This window comes from Tupaia chinensis, unplaced genomic scaffold (genome assembly GCF_000334495.1).
Source record: "Tupaia chinensis unplaced genomic scaffold, TupChi_1.0 Scaffold143602_1, whole genome shotgun sequence".
Classification (NCBI taxonomy): Eukaryota; Metazoa; Chordata; class Mammalia; order Scandentia; family Tupaiidae; genus Tupaia; species Tupaia belangeri.
Window position 1 is genome coordinate 384298 of NW_006203448.1, and position 10614 is coordinate 394911.

A 10614-nucleotide genomic window follows, 5' to 3' on the forward strand; every position below is an offset into this window, starting at 1 on the left:
CCCCCCCCCGGCGTCCGAGCCCCTTCCTCTGGGCTCCCCAGTGTGGTGCATCACCCAGACGGGCCTCTTCTGCCCACGGCCCAGAGCCGGAGCCCGCACAGCTGAGCGACCAGCCGCAGGGCACAGGAAGCAGCTGAGCTCTGCCTGCCTGGCTTCCACTGGGCCTGGAGGTCTTTCCAGGGAGGAAACCACCGTGGCCGAGGAGAGGCAGGAAAGGGTCGTGTCTTTACTCCAGGGCCTTCCGGAGTGTTCCATGGGCAGAGCAGCAGTCCAGAGCTGCCCTGGACGCGGGGCTGCTGGGGCGTTCAAGGCACCGCCCAGGCAGGGAGCTCGAGCTGCTGCGGACGCCAGTCCCTGCCCTGAGGCTGGACCAGGGCAGCCTGAGCCTGGCTGACCTCCCTGCTGGTGGGGCCCATGTCACATCCTGTCGGGCGGGGTGGGCAGGCTGCCTCTGGCTGTCCTTGGCACTGCCCCGGCTGGCTCCAAGGTTTTAGGAGGGTCTGCAGAGGGTCTGTGTGGCAGCAGCCTAGCCCTTGCCCGTCAGCTGCAGGGGAATGTGGGTCAGTGGTGAGATGTGGACGGTGATTCCCACGGAGCTCCAGGGCCCGGGTCGCGGCCCTTACCGGAACACGGGGACGTGGTGCTGTCTGGGCCTCTGGACCCTGCACGCCCAGAGGGCACGTGCACGAGAGCGAGACAGACGGTCCCCTGGGGGCTGCGGTCACGCCATAGTCCTTGCCCTCCGTTTCTCCAACACCTCAGGGCTCAGGATGGGCGGGGAGTGGAGCCGCAGTCGGCCAGGTGCAGGCTGGCTGGCTGTGCGCAGTGGGGCCGGCCCGCTCCTAGCTGAGGACCTGGTCTGGCGTGGTGCTTGAGGTGCTGGGTCCCACACGGCCCACTGCAATTCGTGTCCCAGACCACAGCTCGGAACCACGCGGGGCACGGACGCAGGCGTGGCCATCCCCCGGGGGGAGATTTTCTACTTTCCTCCTCTCTGTCTCTTTGGCAGGCTTACGCCCTATAACAAAAATCTTAATAAAAAACAAACAAAAGAACCCCAAATCTGTCACCAAGCCCCTCGTGCCTTCCAGGAAAAAACCCATATTGGTCTGTGACCCGCGGAGGTAGCAAGACCTTGAGCTGGCATGGACCCGTGTCGCTGTCCCCAGAGTCTGTCCACTCTGCCCCTTCGTCCAGGTGGGGTCCTCCACCCAGCAGTGGGCACTGGCAGAGCCCGTGGGCTTGCAGAGTCTCAGAGACATCCCAGGGCAGGGCCAAGCCCGACTTACCAAGAGCGAATTTGTACTCCTTGTCCCTAAGCAGCCAGATAGCAGCATGGGGCCCACTCAGAGCAGGCAGGGCGGGGAGAAGGCCGGAGCTGCTGGGAGGTAGCAGCTGGTCCGTCTGTCCGTCCTCGCCTCCCGGGTTGTGCTCAGGCACCCCTGTTCTCAGGTCCTTGTCCTCGCTGGTGACCGCTGCCTGGTCCTGTCTATGACGTCCTGCTTAGGCGTGACTGCAGCAGTGGGATCTGAAGTCGACCCCCGAGGGAGGGGGGCAGGGGGCAGGCCTAATGGCCAGGGTTCCCTGAGAAAGTGGAGGGGAGGGCTGTGGGGTCCACTGGGAACACCTGGGGTTGGGGTGGGGGAAGGGCAGTCCAGGGCAGGGGCGGCTGCTGGGCCTCTGCTCTGCTGGCTGGCCACCCTCTCAACCCCCTTGGGTAAAGGGAAGGAAAACCCCATAGGACGCCCGGACGGGGTGGGAGCCTCCGTGCTCCCCAGGTGCCTGGACGGCTGCTGTCGGGTGGTTCCACCCACATGGCTTCTGGAGCTGTCTCCGTACTGGCTCCCCGTCCCTCCTCTTCTCCCTCAGGTCGATGTCTGGGTGTCTGTGGAGCCTGGGAGAGCGACATGTGCCAGGAGGGACGGGGATTGCTGCTGTGGGGACAGAGGGTGTGGTTGGCACGACAGGCTCAGGCCATGGGAAGAGACGTGCCCTGCCCCTCCTGGCCACGTCCCTGCGTGCCTGCTGTGGGAGCTTCCTTCCTAGGAGGCAGGTGGCAGGACCTTGTGGGCAACAGCGTGACAGGGCCAGATGCTTCGTGACCTATGGCCAGACCCTGGTGGGTGATCCGGGGTCCCCACAAGTTCTGGTGCCCTGCCCAGCACTCCAGCCCTTGTCCCCTGGCCCAGCGGCCCTGCCCATGCCACCTTGCCCTCTGGAACTCCCTCGGCCCCGTCTCCCTGAGTGAGCAGAGCTGGCAGCCTTCCCGCCTGGCACCATACCGGGCTGGCCCGGGGGTCCACGTCCCGTGCTAGCGTCCCCTGCGCGTGAGTGCAGGTGTGTGGAAGGCAGTGTCACCCCGAGCTGCACTCTGCACCCCTACCCTGGGCCTTCATTTGGGATGGGCTGCTGGGGAGGCTTGCACCCGGGGCACAGGGCTTGTGGCACCTGCTTGCCTGGGCTGCAGCCGGCCGGCTCCCTGTCACGGGTCCGTGTAATGGTTGCCACTTCCTTGACGTGAACGGGCAAGAAGCCGTGTGCTCCCTGGCAGATCACACGGGGCCACCGTGGCTGGCAGTGCTGACCTCTCGCTTATCTCCCCGCAGGCCCTTTCCTTCCGAGGAGACTGCGGAGAACGATGATGATGTCTACCGCAGCCTGGAGGAGCTGGCTGAGTAAGGGCGCCGGCCGGGTGGGGGGCGGGCCGGGCAGGCAGCAGCCCAGGGGCGGCCCTGGGCTCTCCCGCCCTGAGTGTCCCCAGTCTGGTCGTGGTGTATGTGATCCCCTTGCCTGCATGGCCACATGAGTGGCTTCCTAGTGACCCCAGAGAAGGGCAGCGTATCAACCCACACCTCCCCGTGTCCGCGTAGACCCCAGCCTGCCTGGGTCAGCCCGCCAGCCTCTGCTGGTTCTGCCGAAGCTCACCCTTCCTGTGGGCTGCTTTCCCGGTGGGCCGGTTCGAGGAGTGGCTGGTGCAGGGGTGCTGCAGCGTGGGTAAAAGCAGGAGTCCATGGCCTCGGCTTGTGTCCTGGCCTGACCCGGGGCACGAGCTGGCCTGGGACAAGGCCACGTGAAGCCATAGACAGCACGTCCCCTTCCCCGGAGCCCACCTGTCTCCCTGTGTCCGCTCGCTCCTCTGAGAGGACCCCTGTGCGCGACCCACATGGCCCCGACCTGTGGCCCGCCTGGTCTGGAGCCCTCAGGGGTCTGGCTCTGTGAGGGCAGCTCGGGCCGGGCTGGGGTCTTCCCTGGAGGGGGCAGTGGACTGGAGAGGATGGGGTGCCCCATCCCACAGGCAAGGGGCCCTGTAGCCCGCTGCCCTTCCAGGCCTGGTGGAGATGGCGCCTCGGGTCAGTCCTGGCCTGCAGTGGTGGGTTTCTTTGCTCCTAGACACGCCGTGCGCTGCGGAGGGCTCCTGCCGTCTCTGCCTTCATCCTGCGTGCAGGCACAGGGAGGGAGTCCTCGTGAGAATGAGCGCCTGCCACGTGCGCACGCCGGGCTGTGCTTGCCCTGCTCACACCACGGTGCGGGACCTTGGGTTGGCCCAGAGTCGCTCTGCAGGACCCGTATGCAGACGCTCTGGGTCCACACAGCGGCGTGCACTGTGCCGCTGCCGAGCGTGTGGGGCTCTGGAAGCAGCCCCTTGTGTGCCAGCAGCCCGAGTGACCCGGGCTGGCCCAGGGCGCTGGGCTGCCCCGTCGGTGGCTCACACCCCGCGTCTCCTTCCCAAGGATGCCCACCCAGCCTGCGGCAGGCCATTACTCCCGGCTGACTGGCACGAGGGTGGGTAGAACGTCCACACCTTTGTGGCAGGGACAGGCACTGGGGGTTCATCCGGTGTACCCCAGCCCAGATCGCCCTGTGAGGTTCGTCATGTCGTCACCTGCGTTTTACAAATCAGGAAACCAAGGCCCAGAGAGGGGATGCCGCTGGCCCATGTCCTTCCGCTCAGAACTGGCAGAGCCGGGTTCGGCCTCAGCTCTGCCCCTCTGCCTTCCGCTGTGGTGGGTTCCTGGAGCCCGGGAGCCCCGCCAGGGCCGAGAGCACACTCCTGAGCTGCTGGCTCCGTGTTGCCAACCCGAGGTTGGGGTCTGAGCCTGTGGGAATGCCCTCCATGGCCGGTAGAGGGGCGGGTGACCCTGGGAGGAACGGAAATCGACCGTGTGTGGCTGGGGCCAGCGTGAGGCACCCCGTGGGAGGGTCTCCTGGTGGAGCCGGGGTCCTCCGCACTGTGCTCGAGGTGGCCAGGCCTGCCCAGTGGCCCCGAGGACCCTGCGTGGCGAGTCCTCCTCCCTCCTTGCTGCCTGGCCTGATGGAGGTGAGCTCGAACTGCGGCGTTAGCCGGGGCTGCTCTCCCAAGGACGAGCGCCGGGGCCCGGGCCCTGCCAGACCAGGGCTGTTACTCCAGGCCGTCAGGTCTGAGCCTCCTAGTCCTGGGGTCCTCGTGCCTGCAGTCGCTGTCAGGATGTCATACAGGGAAGGGGGCTGAATTTGAATCGTACCTTGTGGTTTGGTCTCAGTGGCTCGCATTTAATAAGTTTTTCACGCTTTTGTGTTTTCTCCTACTTTTCACTGAAAAGCGAAGTTTCCTAGCACGCGGCCCTGCGGGTTTGGTGCTGACACTAGGCCGCGGTGGAGCTCCACAGACACACAGAAACGCTGGGGCTTCCCTGCGCCCCTGGGCAGAGCAGTAGCGTGGTTCGGGGCAGGGGCAGGACGTGGCCAAAATCGGAAGTCTGCCAGTGGCCAGGAAGGGGACAGTGGGCCAGGGACACACTGCTGCTTTTCCTAGGCTCGTGGCCAGGTGTCAGGAAGGGTGACCGCTCCCAGCCTTGGGCCTCAGGCCCTCCTGGCTGTCTGGCGGAGGGTCCATGCTGGCTCCTAGGCGGAATCCTCCCAGGGCACCTGGAGTGGCTTTAGGAGGGCACGTGAGAGCCCATCTATCCTCTTCTCACTCCCAGACCTGGCTGTGAGCCCGAGCCCCGACACCCACTTACGTGGCCTTCGGTGCGCCGCTGTCTCTCCGCGCCTCGGTGTCAGCGCCTGCTTCATGGGACTGCAGGGAGGGAGCCAGGGACGCTGAGGATAGTGTGAGTGGGAGGCAAGCACACCGCGGGCCCTGGCGGGCAGACACGCAGTTCTGTCACCCTTTCTAGAACACGACTTCCTCTGGAGTCCCCCGTGGCTCTGGCAGCGCTGTCAGTAGAAGTTGGGCCCGAGCCACCCCTAGCAGGTGTACGAAAATGCAGGCTGGCAAGGTAGTTTAGGTGTGTCTCATCTGACCCAGCAAATGGGTCAGTACCCAGCAGTTCCGCTGTCGTCGGCGCAGCGGGTCCCGGGCGAGGCGGCCAGTGTGCCTCCAGTTGCTGTGCGCGCCCTGACTGGGGTGTGGTTTGCGTTCGGCATAGCTCAGTCCGACTGGCCACATGGCTGGGGCCCCGTAGCCAGGCAGCATGGGCCTGGGGTCTGGTGTCCTCTGCAGAGCCTGTGTGCACCAGCCAGAGCCGGCGGAAGTAGGTGCTCAGGCCCCGAAGCTCACGTACAGATCTTTGAAGAATGGATAATCAGCTCACAGGAGCAACTGCTTGAAAAAATTAACACAGATTACTGCTACTTACAAATGCTTTTTTAGGCAACATAGCCCAGAGAAGAGGCCTGCTTTCGAACCGGGCTTACAGCCCTGTGTTTACAGGAGGCCTTGCCCAGGGGCGCTGTGCTTGACTCACTGGCCTGCCTGTCAGTGCTGGACGGATGGCATGCTGGGGGTGGCTGCCATGGCAGCACAGTGGGGCTCAGGAAGCTAGGAAGCCTTCACAGAAGAGGTGATGGTTGGGTCTCAGAACTGAGCAGGAGCTTGCTGAGAGCAGGGTTTCTCCGCAGCAGGAGCAGCTGTGTGAGATCTGGCCAGGCCCAGTGCTCCCAGCGAATGAGCCGGGGGGGACAGTGGGATGAAGGCCTGGTGGGATGGAGGCCCGCTGACCCGGCTGTAAGGACCCTGCAGAGACCAGGGTCGGGCTGCTCCTGTGCAAATCTGGCATACCATGGCACTCGCAAGAAATCAGAATTTTTGAAGCTCCAGGGGCTGCAGGGAGACCGTGCAACCCACGCGTTTCTGTGCCTCAGAACTAGAGGATCGTGGTGTAGCTTTTTGCCCAGAGCGAGCCTGGGGTGACGGGGACTCCTAGTTTCTCATCACTGGCCACAAAGAGCCCTGCTTGGCTATCCTGGCTGGAGCGGTGGGGAGGGAGGTGGAGGCCGTGGGCCTTCGGGGTCAGGGACAGGTGCGTTACGCTCCCTCCTCCATTTCGGGAATCCCTGGCTGTGCGCTGCCCCGCCGGGAGCCTCCTGATCCCCACGGTGGGGTCCGGCCATCACACAGGCCCGAGTGGAGGAACCGCCACGTGAGAAGGGCTCTGTCCCTCCAGTGACTGTGGGGACGAGTGATTCTGGGCTCTGACTCAGCTCTGTCTAGAACGTTGTTCTGACCCCTGGGGGCATCTACCAGGAGGTGTTCTTCTGTCCTTGAAGGGGCAGGAGACCTCGGGCAGCCACCTTCCGAGCGGGCGGTTTCCTGGCGGCTCTGAGTGGTCGCCCTGTGGATCTGAGCCCAGGGCTGCCTCTCTTCCTGTGCAGCCTGCGTGCGGGAGGCCCGGGTCCTGGCTCTCTGGGGCCTGCTCCCTTTCCTTCTAGGAGCCTCTGCAGGTGCAGGTGCAGGTACAGGCATGGGCAGCTGGAACGCGTGGGTAGAGGCCAAGGTCAGTGCCCACCCCGGCCGAAGCTGCCCACCCTGGCTCTCATGGCACTCTGTTCCTCCTGCAAGTTAGTGCCTCCGGGACCTCAGTGTCCCCACTCGAGTGGAAGCGTCTGCCCCGTGATCCATGGCCCTGAGCGTGCAGAGTGCACCATCTGGGGATTTAGGAGCCTGCTCGGCTCAGCATGCGCTGCAGTCTTGGGACTGGGGTGATTTTGGGCTTAAACAAACGGCCATGATGTGGCGGGGAACATAATCTATCTGTGAACGTGTAGCCGCATGCTTTATTACACCGTAAAACGACTTAGCAGCTCTCAATGTGTCATGTTAGCGTCGTCGGGATAATTCTTTAAGGTACATAAAACATGGGAGGAGCTTTGTGTAGCGGAGGCTGGGATGCCCCCCCCCGGGGGGGGGAGTGACTGGGCACTGGCCTGGACGGCCTGCAGCTTCCCCCACTGCCCTTGACCCGGGCCTCCTCCCCGTCTGTGGTCCTGCAGGCGGGCTGCCGCCCCACCCTGTGCCCACCCTGCGCCCACTCTGCCCACATCTCCCAGCGGAGCTTACTTAAAAGCCGCCTCCCACGCTTGCAGAAGTCCAGCTGCACGCAGGGGGTGCCTGGACATAGTGACGCTGTGTGTGGGGCCTGGACTGAGTCGGACCTGGGGACGTCGTGTTCCCCCCGAGCCACTGCTTTTCCCAAGGGGATGAGTGAAAGCAGGTGCCACAAAAACAGCTCGTTAAAACAACAGGCAAACGAGCCCCGGCCCTGTTGGACAGCCCCTCCCAGAGGGCGGGTGTGGACGGGCTGCCCTGGAGCCGAGTGCCCGGCCGTGGTGGGGGAAGTGGGAGACGGAGGACAGATGGGGGCCCCCCAGTCCTCGGCCTTCCCCTGCCCAAGGGTCAAAAATGGCGCGTCGTTTTTTTTTGTTTTTTTTTTTTTTTTTTTTTTTTTGCCCTAGGGTGCGTGCACTCACTGGAGAGAGAGACTGAGAGGAAGAGTGAGAAACCATCCCCTGGGGTGATGGCCACGCCACAGACCCCCCCTCCACTCTCTTCCTGAAATTTGGGCATGCATGCACACGCACCTGGCATGATCCTCACGACGCCAGGTCCAGGCAGTACTCAGACCGTGGTCAGCCCTGTGGGAGTCCAGCACCTACCATCACGCCACCTGCTGGGCCAGCTCTGGACCTTTCACGGCAGGTGATAGTGTGGTTCAGGAAGGCCTTGGCCCTCCATGGTCCTTCCTCAACAAGAACATCTGTGGTCGGACCCATCTGTGCACCATCTGCTGGTGGAGCTGCCCTGGCTTTGGGGCTCCCTGCATGCATCCTCCACTTGTGGACACACCTGCAGCCCCAGCCCGGTTTCTCCTTAGGAGACACTGTCCGGGTTACAACGTGTCCTGAGGCCTGGCCTGGCCACGGGGACTGGCTATGCACTGAGTGAAGCCAGTGTTTGGGGGCCGTACCTGCCAGGTGCTTCCCCTCTGCCTGGCTGAGCCCCCTAGGTGGGTCCTAGAGCTGCCCCGTTGGGTGAGAAGGCACTCTGAGAGGTGAAGACGGCTGCCCAGGGTCACGTAGCCACTAAGGGCAGAGCTGCGGTGTGCACCCAGGCCTGTCTGATATGGAAGCCATTGCCCACCCTGCCTAACCCTGGGGGTCTGACAGCCCCAGGCAGCTCTGGGGTGCCCCATCTGCAGACCCTGGAGTTCCCACCCCGAGAACCCCTGTGACCTGCACGTGTGCTGCTCGGGCAGTGATCGCTAGGGCAGACCTTGGCAAGTGGAGGGCGGCAGCTTCCTGGAGGAGGCGCCGGGTGTGTGTTCTGAAGGGTGCGTAAGATTTACCAAGGTGTGAGCTAGAAAACCTGCTCTCGCCCAGCCGGCCCAGCACTGCCTGTTTTGGACTGGGGCCCGGGAGTCAGGGGCCGAGTCTTGACCCCGAAGTGATCTGTGGGCAGCCCGCTTCCCTCTTCCCCTGTGGTCTGGACAAGCTGCCCTGTGCTCCCCAGAGGTGGTGCTGCAGACCAGGTGGGCAGAGGGCCCGGTACACCTCCCCCTCCTTGTTACGGGGAAGCTGGTGGGCGGCAGCCTCGAGCCTTGCTCCGCAGCTCCCAGGCTCCCCGCGTACGCCACAGTAGGCGGGCCTCAGCTGTCTCTGTAGGCCTGGTGGCCCATGGGCCTGGGCCTCCAGTGGCCTCACAGCCTGCTCTCTCCCAGCACCATGGTAGGGCCTGGCTTGCTCATTCTCTGTGCTAGAGTGTGCACAAGGGAGTCTTCAGAAGGTCGCGGAAATTGTGTACTGTGAAAAATTACGTATGGATTAAAAAAAATTCGCACCAAAATAAACTCATAGTCTAACTCCACTTTCCGTTGATTGTTTTGAAGTCTCCCGAGGGCCCTCGTGAGTGAGTGCAGAGCAGGCATCCCATTGCCACCGCCGTACGTACTGCCCTGCACGCCAGACGGCAGGTGCCAGGGACGCCCTCGGGCCTCCATGTTTGATACTTGGGTTCGCTCGGGTCCCTCAGGGCCAAGGCGTCACAGCCATTGGCCTCTGTTAGCACACTGCAGGGGAGTTCCGGCCTGGGGCCTCTAAAGACATGCTCATTCATCTTGCCATGGTCCGGAAGGAAGCAGGGACCAGCTGGGCTATGGCCACAAGGAAGGGCTTACGTCTTGTCTCATCAGGGCCCCCCAAGTTACCCTTCTGATCCTGTCTGCTAGAACCCCGTGAGGATTAAGACGGCCTCTTGACATTCTCTCTTGCACTTAAGAAATATTGCTTAGAAATGAATGAGTGTAGCTTGGTTAGATTATGGAAGTCCTGTTGTGTACATACCATCTCCTGTATTGACTACCTAACTCCTATTCATCCTACAAAACCCAGCCCAGAGGCTGCCTTTCCCAAGAAGCTGTCCTCGGCTCTATCAAGCTGAAAGAAGTGCGTTTTTTCCAGGGTGATCTCTGTCACCATGTGTTCTTGTCTTCCAAAAAATGTTTCTCGCTGCCCAGATGGTAAACTCTCCCTTAGGATCATCCCAAGGGAAGAGAGCCCACAGAGCATGCCCTGGGCCTGGCGCACTGTGGCGGAGAGGAAGCGCCCCAGGAGAGATGACGTCCTGAGGATGTCCACGATCCTCTTTCTAAGTGACCCCCTGAGTCCCACGTGCTGTGTGATAATCCAGGCCCTGGCTCTGCTCTGTCCAGTCATCTCAGCCCTCAGCCCTGCAGGGGTGCCGCTGAGGACATTAGAGCTCAGAGGAGGCGAGTGACTTGCTGGGGGTCACACAGCAACCTTCACATGGCAGAGGAGGAACTGAAGCCCTGAGCCATCTGCCACTGTGGCCAGGACGTTCCCCTGGGCCCAGCCCTGTGACCCGGCCCCAGGTGTCGTTCCTGTTTTGGCTCCCAGATGTTCTAGATGGCGGGAGGCTCATCTGCTACGTAGAAAGAACCCCAGGAAACGGAGTTCTGGCCAGGAGTTCCGGCACTGTCCGGCCAGTGGGCTCCCTCGGGGAGACAGGTGGGAAAGCTTGTCCAGGTGGACTTCTACATGGCTTTGCACCCCTGGGCAACTGTCGCGGCCTCTCTGGGCCCCGTTTCCCTGCGTAGGTAGCGGTGAGGGTCTGCGGGCGTGTGCAGCTGCAGAGGGGGCCTCTCTGGCCCTGCATGCAGATGGTCTCGCTTCAGCTGGCCTCTCTGGGGCCTCGGGCTGCCCCTCTCTGCTGCCTGCACCCCAGGGCCCTGGGCCGGAGCCCCTGCTTGGTGTGGACCGGAGTGTAGGGACAGCTGGCTGGTTTCCTGGTAACGAGCCGTGTGGCCTGCCACCCTGCCGGCAGCGTCAGGGGCGCCGTGG

The 10614-nt window shown here is 63.2% G+C and overlaps 1 protein-coding gene across 5 annotated transcripts in view; it reads left to right on the plus strand.

Moving 5' to 3' along the window:
- Positions 1 to 10614, plus strand: part of VAV2 (vav guanine nucleotide exchange factor 2) — a gene marked incomplete at its 5' end in the record, with an annotated part of 186799 nt that overhangs the window by 103693 nt on the left and 72492 nt on the right. For all 5 annotated transcript variants that reach the window (XM_027766642.1, XM_027766645.1, XM_027766643.1 and 2 more), the window contains 1 exon segment: positions 2607 to 2675. In XM_027766642.1, coding sequence (XP_027622443.1) covers positions 2607 to 2675 — 69 coding nt within the window.